Below are 24,377 nucleotides of genomic sequence, written 5' to 3'. Positions count from 1 at the left end.
TACCAAGGGTGATATAAAAGTATGCACCTGTTAATATCTTTCTTTATCTACTGTCTTAGTTTCCTCTGGGTTCTGATGTCAGGCTCTTGTCATAACACCCCTCTCTCACTGAGTGGCCTCTAAGACAGCAGTTCTTAACCAAGGGTACAGAGTATTTTAGATGTAAGCATTTTGAGGATGCAAAATTGTTTCATTTTCTTCAGATTCTTAATAGAGTTGGTGATTTTAAAAAATGATCAATACTACTCTAAAAAGTATCTTCCATTCTACTAATGCATTTCTGCTAATCTGTGTAAGCAAGCTGTTAGGAAAGAGCCATTAACTAAGGTTTACAGAGTCTGCCTGTAATTCAGGCTCTGAGTCCTGATTTTCATGTATTTCCTGTGTCAGAGTTTCTAGAAGGCTAAGTCCTACATAGGACTATTACTTTATAAAACTTAAAATGCTAATTTTTTCATATGCACATTTTGATTACATGGACAAACCAAGTTTCTTAACAGAGGACGCAAGATGGCTGAAGTTAAAATACTGCCCCCAAAAGGTGGCAGAGGGGAAATGCAAGCACTTTCCTAAATGGCCCTCCCTACCTTCTAATCTACATGGGGGAGACTTGGAGAATTCACAATAACTAATCATCAGAGAAACATAAATCAAAACCACAGCGAACTACCACCTCATACTATTATTACTGGAATTGTTACTATTAAAAACAAAAACAGAAAATAACAAGTATAGGCAAAGATGTGGAGAAGTTGGAAGCCTTATATACATTTGGTGGGAATGGAAAATAGTACAGCTGCTATGGAAAACGGCAGCGGTTCTTCAAGAAGTTAAATAGAGAATTACTATTTGATAGAGCAATACCACTCCTGAGTATTTACTCAAAAGAACGGAAAGCAGCGTCTCAAAGAATATTCTGTACACTCATGTATAGAGCAGCATTATTCACAATCACCAAAAGGTGGAATGAAGACAAAGATTCAGTGACTGATGAATGGATAAAGAAAATACACACATATATGTATTATGTGTATCAGTTGTGACCTTTGTGATATATCAGTCAACTCGTTGTGACCCCATGGACTACAGCACACCAGGCTTCCCTGTCCTCCCCATCTCCCGGAACTTGCTCAAACTCACGTCCATTAAGTTGGTGATGCCATCCAACCATCTCATCCTCTGTTGTCCCCTTCTCCTGTCTTCAATCTTTCCCAGCATCAGGATCTTTCCAGTGAGTCAGCTCTTCAAATCGGGTGGCCAAAGTATTGGAGTTTCAGCCTCATCATCAGTCCTTCCAATGAACACCCAGGGCTGATCTCCTTCAGAATGGACTGGTTGGATCTCCTTGCAGTCCAAAGGACTTTCAAGAGTCTTCTCCAACACCACAGTTCAAAAGCATCAATTCTTTGGCACTCAGCTTTCTTCACAGTCCAACTCTCACTTCCATACATGACTACTGGAAACCATAGCCTTGACTAAACGGAACTTTGTTGGCAAAGTAATGACTCTGCTTTTTAAAACGCTGACTAAGTTGTCATAACTTTTCTTCCAAGGAGCAAGTGTCTTTTAATTTCATGGCTGCAGTCACCATCTGCAGTGATTTTGGAGCCCAAGAAAATAAAGTCTGTTACTGTTTTCATTGTTTCCCCACCTATTTGCCATGAAGTGATGGGACTGGATGCCATGATCTTAGTTTTCTAAATGCTGAGTTTTAAGCCACCTTTTTCACTCTCCTCTTTCAGCTTCACCAAGAGGATCTTTAGTCCCTTTCTACTTTCTATCCTAAGGATGGTGTTATCTGCATATCTGAGGTTATTGATATTTCTTATGGCAATGTTGATCCCAGCTTGCGCTTCATCCAGTCTGGCACCCAGCTTGCACTTCATCCAGTCTAGCACTTCAATGATGTACTCTGCATAAAAGTTAAATAAACACGGTGACAATATACAGCCCTGACGTACTCTTTTCCCAATCTGGAACCAGTCCATTGTTCCATGTCCGGTTCTAACTGTTGTTTCTTGATCTGCATAGAAGCAATAGGTTTCTCAGGAAGCAGGTAAGGTGGTCTGGTATTCCCATCTCTTTAAGAATTTTCCACAGTTGTGGTCTACACAGTCAAAGTCTTTACCCTAGTCAGTGAAGCAGATGTTTTTCTGGGACTCTCTAGATTTTTCGATGATCAAATTGGGTGTTGGCAATTTGATCTCTGGTCCTCTGCCTTTTCTAAATCCAGTTTGAACATCTGGAAGTTCACGGTTCATGTACTGTTGAAGCCTAGCTTGGAGAATTTTGAGCATTACTTTGCCAGCAAGTGAAATGAGTGTGCAGTAGTTTGAACATTCTTTGGCATTGACCTTCTTTGAGATTGAAATGAAAACTCAATCTGTTTTCCAGTCCTGTGGCCACAACTGAGTTTTCCAAATTTGTTGGCATACTGAGGGTAGACTTTCACAACATCATCTTCTAAGATTTGAAATAGCTCGGCTGGAATTCCATCACCTCCACTAGTTTTGTTGATGGTGATGCTTCCTAAGGCCCACTTGACTTTGCACTCCTTGATGTCTTGCTCTAGGTGAGTGATCACACCATTGTGGCTATCTGGGTCATTAAAATCTTTTTTGTATAGTTCTTCTGTGTAGTCTTGTCACCTCTTCTTAATAATCTCTGCTTCTGCTAGGTCCATACCATTTCTGTCATTTATCGTGCCCAACCTTGCATGAAATGTTCTCTTGGTATCTTCTAATTTTTTTGAAGAGATCTCTAGTCTTTCCCATTCTATTGTTTTCCTCTGTTTCTTTGCAGTTTACTTAGGAAGGCTTTCTTGTCTCTCCTTGCTATTCTTTGGAACTCTGCATTCAAATGGGTGTATCTTTCCTTTTCTCCTTTGCCTTTCACTTCTCTTCTTTTCTCAGCTATTTTTAAGGCCTCCTGAGACAACAATTTTGCCTTTTTGCGTTTCTTTTTCTTGCGGATGGTTTTGATCACCACCTCCTATACAATGTTATGAACTTCTGCCCCTAGTTCTTCAGGCACTCTGCCTATCAGACCTAATCCTTTGAATCTATTTGTCACTTCCATTGTATAATTGTAAGGGATTTGATTTAGGTCATACCTGAATGGTCTCGTGGTTTTCCCTACTTTCTTCAATTTAAGTGAATTTGGCAATAAGGAGTTCATGATCTGAGCCACAGTCAGCTCCCAGTCTTGCTTTTGCTGACTGTATAGAGCTTCTCCATCTTCAGCTGCGAAGAATATAATCAACTGGATTTCGGTATTGACCATCTGGTGATGTCCATGTGTAGAATCATCTCTTGTGTTGTTGGAAAGAGGGTGTTTGCTATGACCAATGTGTTCTCTTGGCAGAACTCTCTTAGGTTTTGCCCTGCTTCATTTTGTACTCCAAAGTCAAACTTGTCTGTTATTTCAGGTATCTCTTGACTTCCTACTTTTGCATTCCAGTCCCTTATGATGAAAAGGACATCTTTTTCGGTTTTAGTCCTAGAAGGTCTTGTAGGTCTTCACAGAACCTGTCAACTTCAGCTTCTTCGGCATTAGTGGTTGGAGCATAGACTTGAATTACTGTGACATTGAGTCGTTTGCCTTGGAAATGAACAGAGACCAGTCTGTCGTTTTTGAGATTGCACCCAGGTACTGCATTTTAGACTCTTTTGTTGACTATGATGGCTACTCCATTTCTTCTAGGGATTCTTGCCCATAGTAGTAGATATAATGGTCATCTGAATTAAATTTGCCCAATCTGGTCCATTTTATTTCACTGATTCCTAAAATGTCGATGTTCACTCTTGCCATCTATTTGACCACTTCCGATTTACCTTGATTCATGGACCTAACATTCCAGGTTCCTATGCACTGCTGTTCTTTACTGCATCGGACTTTACTTTCACCACCAGACATAGCCACAACTGGACGTTGCTTCTGCTGTGGTTCAGCCTCTTCATTCCTTCTGGAGCTATTTCTCCACTCTTCTCCAGTAGTATATTGGGCACCTAATGACCTGGGGAATTCATTTCTCAGTGTCACATGTTTTTGCCTTTTCTTACTGTTTACCATATATATGTTGTTGTTCAGTCACTCAGTCATGTCTGACTCTGTCATCCCATGGTCTGTAGCCCATGAGGCTCCTCTGTCCATAGGATTCTCCAGGCAAGTATACTGGAGTGGGTTGCCATTTCCTCCTCCAGGATATATATGTTACTTACATATATAAATACTGAAAATATATACATATATGTTATATATGTATACCTGTATATTGTATATATTCAGTATTAAAAAGCAAAAAATTTTTACACATGCTACAATATGGATGAACCATGAAGACATTATGGTAACTGAAATAAGGCAGTCACAATAAGACAAATATTGTATGATTTCCCCTACTTGAGTTCCCCCAATTATTAATAAGTTTGCACTCTTCAGGAGCCCTAAGAGTTGGCACTGATTGATGATTTTGCGCTATGACAGGATCACATTTGGGAGAACTTAAGACCCTTAGTCAGTGCTGGAGTTTTACACCCCCTAAACATTTCGATGAATCAGAGCGGATTGAAGATGGTGCCATATGTTTTTAAAGCTTGCGGACATTCTATTATAGAAGCATAACAACAGACCCTCCTCCCATTAACTTTCCCTATAATAGCATAATAAAAGATCCTAACCTCCAATTCTTTTTCATCAAAGTACTGCAGCCACTGAAGGGGAACAACCTCATTAAAGCCATCAAGGAAAGCTTTGGTCTGTTCTTGTACTCCTCGAGAAAAACGCCACTCAGTCATTAAACTGAAAATAAAGATGGTATTTAAAAAGATGGTACTTTCTATGTAAGGTAAAAGGGTTTAAAACACAGAGTACTTCTTAACCATCATTAAAAGAGAAAGTGAAGAAAATCAGTAAGTTTTATGGATTGTAGAATTCAAGTGAGCACAGTTTCAAATCAGAAGTTGCGGTGAGCACTATTAAAAGAATAAGTTAAAAAGGGAAAGTGAAATGGAATAGGAATGAGTATTACAGTGCTAGTCAGGTGCGGCTCCACACTTGGTTTTGCTACTACCTACAGGGGGCCCGCATCTCCTCATCTAGAAACGAAGACGTGCACGGGCTTTGGAAAGCCCTTCTTTAGCACCAATGTTCTCTGATTTTTGATCCAGACAAGGCAGGATGCAATACAGTAAGTGGCAGTGGGAAAGTGGAGGTCATCATATACACTTTTTCCCAAGAATGTTAGTACTGTTGGGAAGAACTTAAATAAATGTATGTCAGAGGCAAGGGAAGTGAGTTTTCTTAAAATTATATTTGAATTTTTGAGTGCTTTTGCAACATGTTTATAAATTAAGAGGAATATTGAGTAGAAAAAAATAATTAAAAAGGATCACTGAAAGAGGGAATGAATGTGAAACATGTCCCCAGAGGAGCAAACAAGGCATAAAGACAAGGGTATAGAAAGACAGTTTTAAGACACTCTGGCAGTTGTAGAACGTAGGGACAATCACCTTACCCAATATATTCATCTTTGTTCTCCTCTGTCACTAGGATATTGGAACCTCCCAACTTCAGGTCATGTGACGTAACCTTTCCCAAAATCTCCATGTCAACAGAAAAGTACATTTCTAAGCCACATTCCTCAATGTTGTTGTCTCTGGGTGATAGAGAGATACAACCACTAATTAACAAAATATGTAAAACTGGTTTCAAGAAAATACCTTATTGAAAGATAAATCTTCAAACCTTATCCAGATAAGGGAATTATAAAACTCAGTATCGATCGATTCCAAATCCTTAATAGTCAGTTTTTTACTTAGCATACGCTTGTAGAAGGGTAACGAGAAACCAGTATCAATAAACTTCCCATGAAAGAGTGCCTGCCAAGAAAAACAAAAAATTAAAAAAATTTACAAAGTAGCAATTTTCCTATTCAGGGCACAATGATAACAGAGGTATCATAAGGCTTTACAGGCAAAAAAGTACTTAATAATTAATCTGCATAAATCATGAAAACTAAAAGATTGAAATCATGAAAACTAAAAAATAAAATATTCTATAAGATGCTAAGCATGAAAAACAAATTTAGAGTGAAAACAGTATCTCTTTAACTGAGGTCAAACGCTTAGCTATATGATATCCTGTCAATAACTTTAAAAGAGGATGATAATGGAGCCTTATCAAACTCCCACTTTTAAATACGTTTCATGAATTATATTAACCCCACTGGACACAGAAAAGAAGGCATTTTGGGGGTCCCTGTGCACCTGGGAAGACCCCTCCCCAACTCCTTTCTTATCCCACAGTTGCCTGAGAGAGCTCTAGGACTAACCTGTCTTGCCTTCACAATAGCCAATGCAGAGAGCCCCAGACCTGCAGTACCTTGACTCTCACCACCATCCGCCTATCTACTTTGAAATCTGATTCCGTGTCTCACATCTTACCTAACTTGCAAAACCACCCTACTATGTTTTGTCCTCTTCAAGCTCATGGTCCATCATTAGCAAAATCCCCCACGTTCTCAATTCATCCTTTGAAGATCCTTTCGCATTGTTCTAACAAAAATCTGGCATTTTTCTGAGGACCGTGTTTCCTTTCAAATCCTAGGAACAGGATTAGGAATAGGCTCTCTCTCTCCTATCCCTTTGTCACCAAGTCTGGGAGTGGGTGTCTGTTGCTTCTCATCACTGATTTCACCTCCGTCACCTGCCCCAGCGCGCAAGACCATGCCTGCCCTCTACGTTCATGGCTCACTACCCCCTACTTCCTCACTGCAGTCATCCTTAGATCTTCTGGTTTCCCCCCTTTACTCATTCAGTCCCATGCTTTTTCAACACAACCATCATCATTTTTAAGATTTCATGATCTGCAGTGATGATTCTTTTACCACCCTGGCACATTTTAATCCTTTCTGTGATCTTAGTCTTTAACTTAGTTAAATGTTCTCAACACCATACCCTCAACACTGTTATTAGCACTGACTGCAATTCCTTCATAAACTGAATTCCAAAGAGCTCCTGACATTCCAGCTCACCACCTTCAGCATAAACACCAGCAAGTTTTGACCCTACTGGGATCTAAAAAACTCCAGGGAACTTGTTAGCCTGTCACTGTTGCTCAGCCCCCTTATGAAGTTATTTCTCCCCTTACTCAGTTTTTCTTGAAAATTTTGGCCACACCACGCGGTATGTGGGATCTTAGTTCCCCCAACCAGGGATGGCGCCCACACCCTCTGCAGTGGCAAGCTCAGGAGTCTTAGTTCCTCAGCCACCAGGGAAGTCCTCCCCTTACTCAGTTTAGATTCCATCGTCAGTCACTAAAGTTACTCCCTTGGACCTTCAGAGCACAATCACCTTAACCGCTTGGCCACCTCTCCCATGTACCTTCAAACCTTGTCTCCTCACTCTGCACTAATGAGCGTGCTCTCCATCTCACCGAGGAAACAGCCACCACGAGAGAACTTCTGTGCTTCCCCAACACCTGCTCACTAGTATCAGGTTGGTGCAAAATGAACTGCAGTTTTTGCAATGTTGAAATTTTCCATTTGATGTCAGAATACATTCTAAATAAATGTAGTTGTATTATACATCCTTTTAATGCACGTTTCTTGCTTTATAGTTTTCTTTTTTGCTAATAATTATTACTTGCTGTTTACTATATACTTATTTTAGACTATAGAAATGATGCTAGACAAAAAGCAAATTGAGTGATTTGTTTTTTTTAAATTCGAGTTCAAAATGGGTCGTAAAGCAACGTAGACAACTCACAACAACAATGCAATTTGGCCCAGGAACTTCTAACAAACGCACAGCGCAGTGGTTGTTCAAGAAGTTTTACAAAGGAGACGACAGCCTTGAAGTTGAGAAACGTAGTGGCTGGCCATCAGAAGTTGACAATGACCAGCTGAGAAGATCATCAAAGACAATCCTCTTACTATATGAGAAGCTGCCGAAGAACTCAAAGCTCATCATTCTATACTCGTTTGGCATTTGAAGCAAATCAGAAAGGTGAAAAAGCTCAATAAGTGGGTGTCTCATAAGCTGACCAAAAATTTAAAACGTCTTCAGTTTGAAGTGTCTTCTCTTTTTCTGTGCAACAAGAGTGAACCATTTCTCAACCACATGGTGATGTGTGAAGAAAAGTGGATTTTATATGACAACTGGTGACAACCAGCTCGGTGGTTGGACTGAGAAGAAGCTCCAAAGCACTTCCCACAGCCAAACTTGCACCAAAAAGAGGTACTGGTCACTGTTTGGTGGTTTGCTGTCAGTCGGATGTACTACGGCTTTCTGAATCCCTGCAAAACCATTACAGCTGAGACATTTGCTGAACAAATCGATGAGATACACTGAAAACTGCAATGCCTGCAGCCAACACTGGTCAACAGAAAGGGGCCCAATTCTTCTCCATGACAGTGTCTGTTGATATCTGACTGCACGTTGCACAACCAATGCTTCAAAAGTCGAATGAATTGGGCCACGAGTTTTGCCTCATCCACCATATTCACCTGACCTCTCACCAACAGACCACCACTTCTTCAAGCATCTCGACAGCTTTTTGCAGGGAGAACAGTTCCACAACCAGCAGGAGGCAGAAGATGCTTTCCAAGAGTTCGTGGAATTCCGAAGCACGGATGTTTATGCTACAGGAATGAGCAAACTTATTTCTCACTGGCAAAAATGCACTGACTATAATGGTTTCTATTCTGATTAATAAAGATGTGTTTAAGTCTAGTTATAATGAATTAAAATTCACTGTCTGAAACTGTAATTACATTTGCACAAACCTAACAGTATCTGAATCTATGTATTCCTACTGTGGAGAAGCTATGACTTCTCTGTGCACTGGACACATCTCCCCCTTGCTCTCCTATTCAAGGTCACTGCTCCCATATCCCCTATCTCTCTGACCTCATCAAATTCCTTCTTCTCTTTCTGATCATCGGCAGCATATAAATGTTTTATTCTCCTCCCATTCTTGGTTCCATACATACTTCATGGTACTGCCCAATTTCTTTTTAACCCTTTATAGCAAGTTTAAGAGATTTTATGTGTGTGTGCTTAGTTGCTCAGTCGTGTCTGACTCTTTGCAACCCCACGGACTGTGGCCCTCCGGGCTCCTCTGTCCATAGGATTCTCCAGGCAAGAATACTAGAGTGGGTTGCCATGCCCTCCTCGAGGGGATCTTCCCAACCCAGGGCTCCCACCCTGAAGGCGGCTTCTTTATCAGTTGAGCCACCAGGGAGGCTCCTTTAAGAGATTCATCAGTTCAGTGGCTCAGTCGTGTCTGACTCTTTGCGACCCCATGAACCACAGCACTCCAGGCCTCCCTATACATCACCAACTCTTGGAGTTTATCCAAACTCATGTCCATCGAGTCGGTGATGCCATCCAACCATCTCACCCTCTGTCATCCCTTTTTCCTCTTTCCTTCAATCTTTCCCAGCATTAGGGTCATTTCAAATGAGTCAGCTTTTCCCATCAGGTGACCAAAGTATTAGAGTTTCAGCTTCAACATCAGTCCTTCCAATAAATACCCAGGACTGATATCCTTTAGGAGGGACTGGTTGGATCTTGCAGTCCAAGGGACTCTCAAGAGTCTTCTCCAACACCACAGTTCAAAAGCATCAATTCTTCGGCACTCAGCTTTCTTTATAGTCCAACTCTCACATCCATCTAACATACATGACCACAGGAAAAACCATAGCCTTGACTAGACAGACCTTTGTTGACAAAGTAATGTCTCTGCTTTTTAATATGCTATCTAGGTTGGTCATAACTTTCCTTCCAAGGAGTAAGCATCTTTTCATTTCATGGCTGCAATCACCATCCACAGTGATTTTGGAATCCAGAAAAATAAAGTCAGCCACTGTTTCCACTGTTTCCCTATCTATTTGCCATGAAGTGATGGGACCAGATGCCATGATCTTCGTTCTCTGAATGTTGAGCTTTAAGCCAACTTTTTCACTCTCCTCTTTCACTTTCATCAAGAGGCTCTTTAGTTTCTTCTTCACTTTCTGCCATAAGGGTGGTGTCATCTGCATATCTGAGGTTATTGATATTTCTCCTGGAAATCTTGATTCCAGCTTGTGCTTTCTCCAGCCCAGCATTTCTCATGATGTACTCTGCATATAAGTAAATAAGCAGGGTGGCAATATACAGCCTTGACGTACATCTTTTCCTATTTAAGAGATTAGTTTTTACTTATTGTCCCCATTTCTCCTTCCATTCTCTCTTGAGGCTCCTCCCATCCACCTTTCCTCTCCACTGCACATGAATATCATTCACCTGGCCAAATCAAACATTTACTTCTTGAACCTCATCTTGATCAGCCAGCAGCATTCGACATAGCTGATCACTTCTTATTTCTTGAAACACACTTCCTTCTTCCTTGGTCTTCTGGAAATCATGTGTATTTATTCTCCTATCTCCTCCTCTGCCAAGGCTCTTTTGCCAGTTTCTTCTTATCTCCCCAATTTATAAGTGTCCTTAAACAACTTCTCTGTCCACACTGATTCTTTAAATGGTTATATCCTCTTACTGAGATATCCCCTCATTGCCAGACTTGTATATCCAACTATCTATTCTACATCCCCACTTGAAAGTCAGCAGGAATCTTAAACCAAATCCTAATTCTGGAGTCCCTCCCCACCAAATTTCCTCTTTGTCACAACCCTGCCATCCTGGGAAATGGCAGCTGCAACCAGATGCACAGACCTTACAGTTTGGTGCAATACCCGACTCGCACATCTTGCATCTAAATGGACAGAAGACCTGATTGCCTCTACGTACAGATACATCCAGAACCCACACAGCACGCCTCACCACCTCCATGGCTATAGCTCTTGAGTCCGAGCTTGAGGACTCAGGTGCCATCTTTCAGCTGAGCTGTTGCGAGTGGTCTTCCTGCTTTTCCTCTTGCTTTCCTTTGCCCTCAATTAGTCTCTTTCTACAAGGCAGCAAACTGAGCTTAATAAAATCCATGGTCACATTATGTTCCTTAGATCACACCACTCCCAGCTCAAAACCCTTAGCTGAATTTCTGAATGATCCCACAAACTGCCTATGTCTCATCTCCTACCACGTTCCCTCTACGCGCCAGTTACGACATTTTCATTCAGAAACGTACTTCCACTCAAGATTTTTTTCAGGTTGTTCCCTGTGCCTCAAATGTTGTTCTCCAAAATATTTGCATGATTCAATCCCTTGCTTTCTTATTTCTGTTCAAGTGTTACCTGTCAGACAGGCCTCCTGTACTCATATTAAATAACAGAGCAACACTTTCTTTCCCTCAGTATATATTTATTATTTGTCTCCCTCTAACAATATTTATATCCCTAAGAACAAGGACTGTGTCTTATCATGGTTTCACCCCGTTCATACTATGATGCCATAGCAGGCAATGAATATTTGCTGAATGAATGGATAGATAATAAAGTGCAAATAAATATATAAACACAAACACTTCTCAAGAAGTTTATAGTCCCACAAGATCTTCTGCAAAGCTATGAAAATTCCAAAAATATCAATCAAGTTCAATGATTATACATACAACTTGGATTTTCCCCTTATTGAAAAGTGGTCATACTACAATTAGGCTTAAATGAAAGGACTTCTAAAGACCAACGGGCTGTATCAATAATCCTTATATTCACAATCTTGATTTCACATAGGAACTTATTTTGATACTCTCTAGGAAAACTTCCTTGGTAACCAAATTTGTGAATACATATAACCAAGGATGATATGTATCACTTAAAAAAAATCTTCTCTAAAATACTTTTGGAATAAGCAAAATTCAAATAAATACATAGGTAATGGAAAGTCAAGACTCACCATAGCAATAAAGCGACCAATGAAACAAAAGTATGAAAGATGGTCTGGATTAATAGTTGATGCTGGATTTATCTGTAGACAGTAGTTGTTCTTGCCAGCATACTCAAATAAGCAATACATGGGGTTCAAAACTTCATGTGAAAGCAAGAAAAACCATTCTCTAGAAGAAGATGTCAATATTATTTTTAGCAACCATATATAAATTTAAAAACAGACCTTAAATAAATTCATACGTAACATCACATCTCTACTCAGCAGCCTTTAACAACTCTACTGTCCAATTCCTAAGCCGCCCATTCTAAATTACCTGCCAGTTCCCACACTGCCAAACTATAAACTAGGTATTTCTCACATATTGTGTGCTTCTTCCTAGGCCATATGTTTGTGCATGAATCCTGAACTTCCACTCAGCCTATGGGGATCCCACTTTCAAGTTCAGCTGGTATCTATTTCAGCAATTTTTGGAAGCATTTTTCAGTGTATTTCAGTGTCTCAGTCACTTAATACTCTGTGGTAACAATCCCACAATATTATTCATTTTTCTGCACTTGACTGGCCCACATGACCACTATATCCACCAGACTGTAAGCAATTCAAAAACAAAAGCCATGTCTCTATTTTTTGTACCTTTAACTCTTATAGGCACTTGACAATCTATACACACTAGATTTATAAGGAAGATTTATTTTATTTATTTATGGCTGTGCTAGGTCTTCGTTGCTACATGCAGGCCTTCTCTAACTGTGGTGACTGGGCTACTCTTGATTGTGGTGCTCGGGCTTCTCACTGGAAGAGCTTCTCTTATTGCAGAGCAGGGTTCTAGGGCACGCGGGCGTCAGGAGCTGTGCTCTGGGCACTAGAGCACAGGCTCAATAGCTGTGGCACGCGGGTTAGCTGTCTTGCAGCACGTGGGATCTTTCCAGACCAGGGATCGAAGCCATGTCCCCTGCACTGGCAGGTGGATTCTTTACCACTGAGCCACCAGGGAAGCCCTGAACAATAGGCTTCAGTGAGTATTTGCTCGTGATACTGAGGTAACACAGCATGGCCGCTATGGAACAGTTTTAACTGTTTTTTTTCAGGCAATGCATTAAAAATGGAACTAAAATTTTAAAAGGTGAAATCTTTAAATGGGATAGGCATTATCTAACTTATTACCATGTAATTTGTCTCATTTTAAAAAGTCCAATACAGAAAACCTGACTAGGTAAAAGATTAATAATTTATATTATAAAATAAACTCAATATGCAAAGACTGTCTTCCATAGCAATTTCTTATAACACAGGGTTCCAAACTCAAATACCTAAAGATAGTGAGTACAAGGGGCTTCCTTCTCTGCATGGGCTCACAGTCTTCTACTCAGTCACAAACCCCTATTCCTCATTGAATCCCAGATACAAGTTACCACTGGTCTAGGAAGAATTACTTCTAGGCATCTATCATAGTCCTTAGACAACTTGGCTATGGTGGGCAGGAAGTGAAAAAGAATGTATGATACCCAACAGGGAAAACAGCTACTCTAATTCAGCAATTGATGCCACGTGAGAAGGTGTGGCAATTGTTTTTAAAAAGAGGCCGAAAATCTTGATTCATAAGAGTAATTTAGTGATTTCTTTAATGTTATCAAATAATATAAAAAAATTTAAAATCACAATGGGGGCCATCACTATGCAAGCTAAGTCTGGCCTGGCAGCCTGTTCAGAAAAGCTTTTTTGAAACTTTAAAAATATAATCTTGGAAACTTAATGAAGGGTAGAGAAGGGAGTCTAAATCAACTGAGAAATGTTAAAACCAATTTATAAAATGAAATTCAGTCCCATAATAGTAGCTGAACCAAGCTGACTTCCCACTATGGTGAGGCTGAAGTAACACATGTCCCCCCGGAAGAGAACTGAACAGATCTAGTGGGCTGCCGTCTATGGGGTCACACAGAGTCGGACACGACTGAAGTGACTTAGCAGCAGCAGCAGCAGCAGTGAGAATGTGTTTAGACAAAAAAACTAGAAATAAAACGCCCAGATGTTGCAGATGACTTTCAGCAATCAGCCCAGAGAAAACTGGGTACATTGAAAAAAAGAATGACCACAGCATGGCATCTAACCTATATACTCTAACAGTAAGAAAAAAGAAGGAAAAATTCTAAGTAACAAGAGGTAGAAGAGTTCCTGTTAACATATTCTTCCATATACTCTCAAATAAATTAAAGAGTTACAAGAGGTTGAAAAAAATTAATAGACAATGAATGAGTTAGCAGAGCCTAGAGAGGAAAACAGTAAAACCACCAACGATGAAAAGTCACATTAGAAGCAGCAAAACACAGGGCAGTACTGCAAACAGAGATGCGTGGACAAAATCAGAACAGAATGAAAAAGCACAAAGATGAAAGTGACCTGAGAAGAGATGACAGACATGTAAGACTGAGAGAGCAGAATCCACATACCCATGACTGATGTTCCTGAAGAAAAATGGAACAAATGGAACAGAAAAAATATTCAAAGACCTAATAGAAGAAAATTTCCCTTAAATTAAGGAAAATCTTAATAAGCTCCAGAAAAAGATATAAAACAATCAACACTGAAATTAATGAACTTCAAAGAAAAGACCTGTATGGGTACCCAGAGGAAAAAAGCTTCCTACAAGAGGCTGGCCTCCTATTTGATAGCATTTACATTCAATTAGAAGACAGTGAAGCAATGTCTACTGAGTACTGGAGAAACAAGTATTGTGTGAGAAATTTATATCTAGTGAAGTTCTTGTTTAAATACAAAAGCAGCAGAAAACATATTCTCAAACATGTAAAACTAGAGGGATATATCACCCTTGTGAACTGATTAAACCAAAACCAATACATGAATTAAAATAAATAATTTGGGAATAAGAAAAACATGGAGTGCAGTAACTGATTATGTACATTAGATACATTAAAACCAACAAAATATAGAACAAAACCCAAACAGTTGAGGTAAAAAATGGTTAAGAATGTGAATATTATAAAGTCAGACACTGTAAAAACAATACCATATTTCATTTCTAAGATGTGCCTTTTTAATGTCTGAACATTTTTGAAACTGAGACAAATAACAATAGATGTGATATGAATATCCACGGTGACAGGCAGTTTTCTCTTCCAAAAAAACTTAATGTTTTAGATGAGAAAATATACTAACACAACCAGCTCTGATAACTCTGCCAGGTCTAGTTTTCTACCTGTTTTTAAGTCAGCTATACTAAAATTGTGATTATGTAATTCTGAACACCCATGAAGTATGAGTTCAAAAAGAGAGCTGTTTCTAAGAAAAGAAAATTTAATTCTTTGTCAACATTTAATGAAAATGCTTTGACTAAAAAATAAACTGCTGTCAAATTAGGTCTGGGCAAAGCAATTGAAAAAAAATTAAAAAGGATCTCCCGTTCTTATTGCTTCATAAGTGTCTGTTAAAAAAATATTTAGTAAATGTGGAAAACTATTTAGTCAAAAGGACTCAGACTGGATTAAAAACACAAACATCAAACCAACATAAATTGTTATAATAGCAAAAAATAAGAAACAACCTTATTCATGCTGATTCATCAACTATACTATGTCCAAACAAGGGAAGATTATGCAACCATGAGTATAAGGTCTATATCTGATATGGAAAGATATCCATGATATACAAAATAACAAAATCAAGCTGCTATATTTTGCAAATTGTATGATCAATTCTGTTTTAAAAAAATCAGCAAATATGTATGATATCACACATATATTCAAATTTATATACAGCTGACCCTTGAACAACATGCTTTTGAATTCTGCAAGTCCCCTTATATGTGGATTTTTTTTCAATAAATATAGTACCTGTATTTTCATTTTACAAATATCTTAAAATCAATTAAGTGCAGCAAAAGTCAATTAGAGATCACAGTGTGTGGAACTGAAAGAACTAGGGATTTGAATCCAGATTTTATCCAAACTGCTTTAGCTTCCTGTCCTTTGGTAAGTCAATCATCAAATCCTTTGTTTTATGTTGTTTTTAATGGAAGTCAAGTTGATTTACAATATTGTGTTAGTTTTAAGGCATAAAGTGTTTCAGTTAAATTTTTCAGATTATATTCCATTATAGGTTTGTATGATATTGAATATAATTCCGTGCTATACAGTAAATCCTTGTAGCTTATCTATTTTATGTGCAGTAGCTTGTATTGATTAATTCCATACTCTTTGTTTTTGAAACAGAAGTAGCAGTACGCAGATTTTTGACAACACAGGGGTCAGCACCCCTAACCCCCATGTTTTCAATGGTCAACTGAATATACAGAGAAAATGTACGGGATAAACAACAACATAATAATAATGGTTACTGCTAGATTTACGTGAATATTTCAATTTTTGTTTTTAAAAATAATTCTAGATTGCTACTGAAAAAAATGTTATCTTTTCAAGAATATATCTACAGTGGAGATACACTTATTTCAAAGCAGATATGTCTTTTATTTTACCTTGCTAGGCCACCATAATCAAGTCCTTCTTCTCCTCTAAATATTACATATAATCGCCTCCTCAAGTCATAGGGTTTTAATGCCATAATCTAATTAAAAACAAAAACATGGATGCTTAAACATTCATATGCAATACAAGTTTCCTCCAAAACAGTTTTATTTAAATTTCATCTGTGTTTTCAAAATTACACATTTCATTATCTTATACAACAATGCTTTTAATTCAAAGAGATCAACTGGTTTATTCCACAAATTAGCAAAGATGCATCTTACTCTACTAAGCTTTCTCTGATTAACTTTCACAAATCTCTTTCCCCTCTTCTGGTGTTAAATGGTAGTTCTACTTTGGGTTAGTAGCAAGAGAGGAACAGCTTGAAACAGAATGTTTTTCAGGTTAGAAAATATTCCCTTCTCTGTCACTCTCCGAATTTTACTGAAATATTATAAAAGGTGACTTGCAAATTTTTTTGATGAGCAACACTTAATGAGAAGTAGAATTTACTGCTTACACCAGACATTCCATTTCTTAGTAGGAAAGGAACTCAGCTATTGTGAATAATTAATTATAAGATGATGAATTTTAGCATAAAAAGTTTTATCTTAAAACTATATCTATACTAGATTTTTTATAAGCCTTAAAGGCTCACACTAAGGTTACTAGTAAATAAGCTTTACTTCCAGATAAAGGGAATTACATCCCAAAGCCAAGACTGGCCTCGGTGAGGCGACAGCTCACTAGCTGGCCTCCACTTTACGGCGAGTCATGGCTCACAGGGCACGACTCTCCGCAAGCCAGAGGACAAAGCCAAGTAAAATCTACCATGAATTCAGATGTGTATGTATTAAAAAAAAGTTTACACATAGCTTGGAACAAGATAAGAATTTATTAAATCAAACAGAATTGCTGATAATAGCTATATTAAGTAACTTGTCCAAACTGCAGCAAGTGACTAAACTGAAGCTAGGATGTGAACACCACTGACTTAAGAACTGTTATTCCATTTTGGCTTCTATACATAAAAGTCCCTGCATACCTGAACACACAGAGAATTTTAATTCATCCCTGTAATACTTCGGGAGAGGACTGAGAAGAAAAATTCTCAACCTCATCAGAAAAAAAGAACTGACAATATTTTGGTTTTTCATCTTTATTCTACAGATAATTCAGCAAAGGTATTACATTCATCTGTTCATGCCACCAAATGTTTATTAATACCGGCTATGTGCAAAGCACTGCTTCTAGGTACTGTGCAAAGCAGCAGTAAACAAAATAGCTGGGACCTCCTAGAGTTTCATTCTGGTAAGGGAGGTAAACTGTGTCAGGGGGTGGTGGCGGCGGTTTAGTTGCTCAGTTGTGTCCAACTCTGTGACTCCGTGCACTGTGGTACGCCAGGCGCCATGGGGTTCTCCAGGCAAGACTACTGGAGTGGGCTGCCAGTTCCTTCTCCACAGGTGGTGAGAAGTATTACAAACAGGAATGAAGTACCATGACTGGCTACAATGGGACTGTGAGGGAGGTGAGCAGAGAACTGCCATCTTAAATGAGTGCTTGGACAAGGTCTGAGGTCATGACGTTTAACAGAAACCAGGAGGACGTGAGAATTAACAGTAGGGTATGAAAGAATTATTTAAAGGGAATACAGTGCCTATACCAATCTAATTTTAATTTAGTCTCATATCACGACTTTTCTGTTTTGAGTTAATAAAGTCTTAGTAAAAAACTAAATAGGTGTCAAAATATGTCAACTTGTTCCAGAGCTCGTTATACTTTATTTTAGTAATCTAATTCACGGTAGAATGGTTTTGTTTCTCAGCCTAGGTACCTGTGCCTGCAAAATGGAAGATAATGACAGGAGCTACCTCAAAGGGAATTTGTGATGAATTAAAGGAAATGATAAATGGAAGGTGTCAGTGCCTGCACATTACAATCCCTCGATACATGATGGGTTTTATTATTATAAGGGACACTCAGTAAGTGGTAGTCATTGTCACAGTTGTATCCTAAATGGCTGAAAACTTCTAAGCCTTAACTCCCTTTACGAATATCATGACTCAAGTTGTATGATTTCCCTCAGTATTCAAGGTGTGCTGGTTCTAGGACAGCTCCACAGATACCAAAATATGGGGGTGCTCATCTTAGGTGCATCATCCCATATAATTTTAAATCATCTCTAAATTACTTACAATACTTAATACAATATAAATACCACATACACACAAGCATACCTCAGAGATATTACAGATTTGGTTCTAGAGTACCGCAATAAAGAGAATATCACAATAAATCAAGTTACACTAATTTTCTGGTTTCCCAGTACATATAAAAGTCATGTTTCCATTGTACTATAGTCTATTAAGGGGGAAATAGCATTATGTCTAAAAAGACAATGTACAGACCCTAATTTAAAAAATACTCTATTGTTAAAAAAAAATGCTAACCGTGATCTGAGCAAGTTGAATCTTTTTGGAACAGTAAATCAAACATAACTGTTCACAGATTACCTTGACAAATTAATAATAATGAAAAGTTTGGAGCATTCCAAGAATTATGAAAATGTGACAGAGACACTACCAAGTGAGCACATGCTGTTGGAAAAATGGTGCTGTGAGACTTGCTCAACACAAGACTGTCATAAACCTTTAATCTGTAAAAACCACAGTATCTGCAAAGTGAAATAAAGCAAGGCACAATAAAACAATCTGCTAGCGGCAGCAAATTCACACTTTGCCTTTTGAAACTTTCTGGACATCTCCCTCCACCCCACCACAGAATATTTTGTATCCACAGTTGGTTGAATCCATGGATGCTATTATATCTGTGGATACAGAGGGCTGACTATACAATTTTATTCTGGAACATCTTTCTTACCTGTTGGAAGGAATCTTCGAACAACGTCTGCCGGGACACATTGATCTTTACGTGACTGGGTAAAGCATTGGACTGAAAACAAAAATAATATTGTAATATCATGTAAGTTACAGTACGTGTGCCCTGTAACAAGAAAACTAAATGATTATGAACAGAAGGTTTATTTACCACCGCAGTACCTGGCACAAATAACGGAAGTGAGCGAGTTTCCACCTGAAGCTGCGTTCATAGGCAATCTGTGGACCACCCTTAGTTCTAAAGAAAAAGAAAAACAAACCATATATTAATAAATAATAAAGCTGGATGTTCACTATTCAGTATGAAACTGGAGTGTACCAGTGTCCTACAAATGACAGGAAAGTTACTCTGTAACACCTGCTGGGAGAGAAGTGAAGGTAATATTTAGGAGCCAACAGAGACTTGAGCAATGAGGACACATGATATACACACACAGACGGGGGTGATGTGCATGGATGGATCTTTTGTAAAGCAGTTAGTTAATGTACTTAAAGGATACAACACACAAAGAAGCTAGTTACTGTGCTAGAAACATATAATAACAAACGAACTGTATATCAGCAAAAACATCTTTTGGGAAAAAATGAAAGCATTTATAGAAAAACAAAAAACAGATTTGTCATTAGCATAACAAACTAAAGGGTAATAGTAAAAAATATTTTTAAGAGGAGGAAATTCCCATGTAACAGAGTGAAGACGCAGGAACAATATTCAATATGTGGGTAACTCCAAATAAATAAAAAATGTACAAAACAGTGAAAATATGTGATAGAATTTAAATATATATGTATATTATACATAGTTACAGTTAGCATAATGGGAAAAGTTTCCTCATATCTGGAAAACAAATATTAAAAGCCAGTAGTATTTCAGACAAAAAAAGCATTTAAAACATAAATCGTATTGTTCTTTCAATCCCATGTAATTATTCTTATTGGTCTTGATCTCTTATTAGCAGTTTATGAAGCCATCAGGTTTTCCATTAGAATTCTGTAATTTCTTACTCAGTTAAGTGATATGATCTAAAAGTTATTAGAAACCTATATTTGTAAAAAAGTCCTCTCTATGAATCTTCTGGAAGATCTTCATATTTGTAAAAGCATCAGAGTAATATAAATGTCAAAGAATTGAAATGGCATGATTAAAGAATCAACTTCAATGCAACTGAAAAAGAAATCTGGCTATTTATGCAACATATAACATCTTAAGATAAACTAAAATTATGATGCAACACTATTCCAGGATATACCCAATTTGAGGAATGTCATATAATTTCTAGAACATTTACATTAATTAACATTTAGCTGTAGAATCTAAGAAGTTTTATCATTACATTTGACAGTGCTTCCCATGTAATTCGGAGAAGGCAATGGCACCCCACTCCAGTACTCTTGCCTGGAAAATCCCACAGACAGAGGAGCCTGGTAGGCTGCAGTCCATGGGGTTGCTGGGAGTCGGACACAACTGAACGACTTCACTTTCACTTTTCACTTTCATGCACTGGAGAAGGAAATGGCAACCCACTCCAGTGTTCTTGCCTGGAGAATCCCAGGGACGGGGGAGCCTGGTAGGCTGCAGTCTATGGGGTCGCACAGAGTCAGACATGACTGAAGCGACTCAGCAGCAGCAGTAGCAGCCCATGAAATTCAACATACCAAATAAGCCTAATTATCAATAGTTTAACCTCTCTTTGAAAAGTTTCAGAGAACTTATGTAAGCATCTAAAATTTAGCTAGAGATTAAAAGAATCCCTTTAGCATATTATAGCTATCTTTCTTTGTGGGGGAGGGGTGTGGAATATAAATCCACACAAAGATACTTTTGCCTGGCAAAAAATGAAAAAAAAATTTTTTAATTAAAATTAAAAAATAATAAACTAAAATAGGCAACAAAGACCTACTATATATATAGCACAGGGAACTCTACTCAATACTCTGTAATAGCCTATATGGGAAAAGAATCTGAAAAAGAACAGATATATGTATGCATGCATGTCAGGAAGCAACAGTTAGAACTGGACATGGAACAACAGAGGTTCCAAATAGGGAAAGGAGTACATCAAGGCTGTTTATTGTCACCCTGCTTATTTAACTTATATGCAGAGTACATCATGAGAAACACTGGGCTGGACAAAGCACAAGCTGGAATCAAGATTGGCGGGAGAAATGCTAATAACCTCAGATATGCAGATGACACCACCCTTATGGCAGAAAGTGAAAAAGAACCAAAGAGCCTCTTGATGAAAGTGAAAGAGGAGAGTGAAAAAGTTAGCTTAAAGCTCAACATTCAGAAAACTAAGATCCTGGCATCTGGTCCCATCACTTCATGGCAAATAGATGGGGAAACAGTGGCAGACTTTATTTTTGGGGGCTCTAAAAGCACTGCAGATGGTGATTACAGCCATGAAATTAAATGATGCTTACTCCTTGGAAGAAAAGTTATGACCAACCTAGACAGCATATTACAAAGCAGAGACATTACTTTGCCAACAAAGGTCCATCTAGTCAAGGCAATGGTTTTTCCAGTAGTCATCTATGGATGTGAGAGTTGGACCATAAAGAAAGCTGAGTGCCAAAGAATTGATGCTTATGAACTGTGGTGTTGGAGAAGACTCTTGAGAGTCCCTTGGACTGCAAGGAGATCCAACCAGTCCATCCTAAAGGAAATCAGTCCTGAATATTCATTGGAAGGACTAATATTGAAACTGAAACTCCAATACTTTGGCCACCTGATCCGAAGAACTGACTCATTTGAAAAAACCCTGATGCTGGGAAAAATTGAAGGCAGGAGGAGGAGACGACAGAAAATGAGATGGTTGGATGGCATCACCGACTCAATGGACACGAGTTTGAGTAAACTCCGGGAGTTAGTGATGGACAGGGGGCCTGGCGTGCCGCAGTCCATGGGGTCGCAAAGGGTCAGACACGACTGAGTGACTGACCTGACCTGATGCGTGCATGTGTGCTCAATCGTGTCCGACTCTGCAGCCCCAGGGACTGCAGCCCACCAGGCTTCTCTGTCCATGGGATTTCCCAGGCAAGAATACTGGAGTGGATATGTATAACTAGATCACTCTGCTAAATACCTGAAACTAACACAATATTGTAAATTAAATATACTCCAATATAAAATGAAATTTTTTAAAAATTTAAAAGATATTAAAAAAAAGGATAGATTTTCAAATAACCCAGCACTTCTAATACAGTGTTGCAGGTGAAAAAAATATATGTTTCAAAGGATTACTTCTCACTAACATAATGAGATTTACATTTTTATTAGAAAATCTAAACTAACACTTGAATTTGCAGGAATGTAGATGGGGAAGGGGGCGATAGGCATAATACCTATAATATAAAGAAAATATAAAGCTGAATTGTGTCATAACACCAGGATTGGCACCAGGACTTGTTGCAGATGGTATATATTGCTTTTTCTGGGGTTATACTTCCCACATTTTAGATTTTAACCATGAATTAGAGTGCAAATATTAAATGTTATGTTAATATTAAAAAGTTAGTTAAATATGAAAGTCTATGACTATTTAAAAAAAAAACTTCTTGCTAACCCTTAAATCCAAGGAGGGGAGGACAAGAGGCTCTAGGTAGAAGAGACAGGAAAGGATATTCTGTCACATGTTAAAGTTAATCTGAAATCAAAAGAAATACTGCTGGAGAGAGTAAGCAAAGAAAACTGAGCTCCTAGGAAGTGATGTCCAGGTCACCCAGCTCAGTAGGTCAGTGAGGGAAAAAGCAGGGTGGGCGGCATTTAGGGGAAGTTCTATTCACACTGAGAGCACCTGGGTCTTCGGCCCACTGAGCGACAGCCTACGAGACAGGCATGAAGAACTTTTACATTTCTAGGGAACATTTTGGAATGGATGGAAAATGTTCTCTTCTGCTGTCAGCTTCAACTGAATTCATTCTACAAATATTTACAAAATGCTCAGTATGTACCCTGCACTGTTCTAGACAGAGTATTACTGGCTGATAAAACAAACTGAAGAACAATACCTCTTTCTATGTGGTCTATGTACTAGTGAAGAGAATAGACAAGAAACAATGAAAAAGTAAACTATACATTTAGTGTTAGAAGAGCATAAATGTGTCACCATTCCCGCTCCTAAAAAAGGGAAAAAAAGATGAAAAAAGGACAAGGAGTGAAGGGGGGAGAAGAATTTTTCAACTGTGAACAGAATAAACAGAATAGGATTCATAGACAGAGCAGCGTCTGAGCAGAAAACATGGAGGGCGTTAAGTCATACAGGTACTATTGGGGAAAAGCGCATGCCAACTAGAGGAACTCAGAGCCCAGATGAGGAAGCCTCAGATGTCTGAGATACAGCTAAGTCGCTAGGGAAGCTGAGGCAGAGTGAATGAGGAGAAATGTGAGACGTGAGGCTGACAAGGTGACAGGGGTCAGATGCTCCAAGGGCTTAGAGGCCATGGTCAACTACGCTGCTTTTTTATTCAGATTAAGATGGAAGCCACGGAAGGGTTTTGTGGAGTAACTTCTTACTTAAAAGAAAAAATAAAAAAGTAAAAAGTCTTGTATGGGGGACAGTGTTACATGAAGTATAGGTAGAAAGCAGAGTGATACTCAGAGAAACACTCCGGGTGAGAGACCACGGTAGCTTGGACCAAAGTGACGGCAGTGGATGTGAGACACAGCTGGATCTGAATACATTCTGAAGCTGAGGTAACTGGAACTCATGATGTATGTGACGTGACAGAGAGAGTAGTCAAGGACAATTCCAAGATTTTTGGCTCAAACACACCTAAGAGTGGAGGTCCCTTCCATTGAGATGGGAAATATACCAGGAAGAATAAGTCTGACTGATGGTAGTTATCAGGAAGAAGTTAAGAATAGCTATCAAGTAAGTAGCAACAAAATTACAAGTGAAACACTAGAGAAAAACATTTGTGAGCTGGGTAAGATTCACCAAGAGAATGAGTATAGATAGCAGAGAAAAGAGATCTGAGGAGGCACTTTGGGTATGTCAATGTTAATAGGCTGACAGGAAAGAAGGGTCCCCCATCACCCACAAAAAGGAAGAGGAAGAAGTAAGACCAGACAGGCAGAAGGAAATCAGGAAGCAGAGTCCTTGTACTACTTCTCAGGAGAGAGAAACTTCCTTCAAATACTCCTGACTGTGTCAAATTAGACAGAGCTGTAA

General features: G+C 38.7%; 1 protein-coding gene across 4 annotated transcripts in view; it reads right to left on the bottom strand.

Moving 5' to 3' along the window:
• WWP1 (WW domain containing E3 ubiquitin protein ligase 1) overlaps positions 1-24,377 on the bottom strand; it is a 135,412-nt gene that overhangs the window by 15,911 nt on the left and 95,124 nt on the right. For 2 of the 4 annotated variants that reach the window (XM_025264990.3, XM_025264989.3), the window contains exons 15-21: positions 19,366-19,441; positions 19,187-19,258; positions 16,318-16,406; positions 11,835-11,994; positions 5,746-5,879; positions 5,516-5,656; positions 4,680-4,800 (exon numbers count right to left, since the gene is read on the bottom strand). In XM_025264990.3, coding sequence (XP_025120775.3) covers positions 4,680-4,800; positions 5,516-5,656; positions 5,746-5,879; positions 11,835-11,994; positions 16,318-16,406; positions 19,187-19,258; positions 19,366-19,441 — 793 coding nt within the window. Of the gene's footprint in view, positions 1-3,817; positions 4,016-4,679; positions 4,801-5,515; positions 5,657-5,745; positions 5,880-11,834; positions 11,995-16,317; positions 16,407-19,186; positions 19,259-19,365; positions 19,442-24,377 lie in introns of those variants that run through there. The other 2 variants (XM_044928512.2, XM_044928513.2) reach the window with 2 other exon arrangements.

This window comes from Bubalus bubalis, chromosome 15, assembly GCF_019923935.1.
Source record: "Bubalus bubalis isolate 160015118507 breed Murrah chromosome 15, NDDB_SH_1, whole genome shotgun sequence".
Lineage (NCBI taxonomy): Eukaryota > Metazoa > Chordata > Mammalia > Artiodactyla > Bovidae > Bubalus > Bubalus bubalis.
Note: the sequence above shows the minus strand (reverse complement) of the source record. Positions and strands in the feature narration are given on the sequence as shown.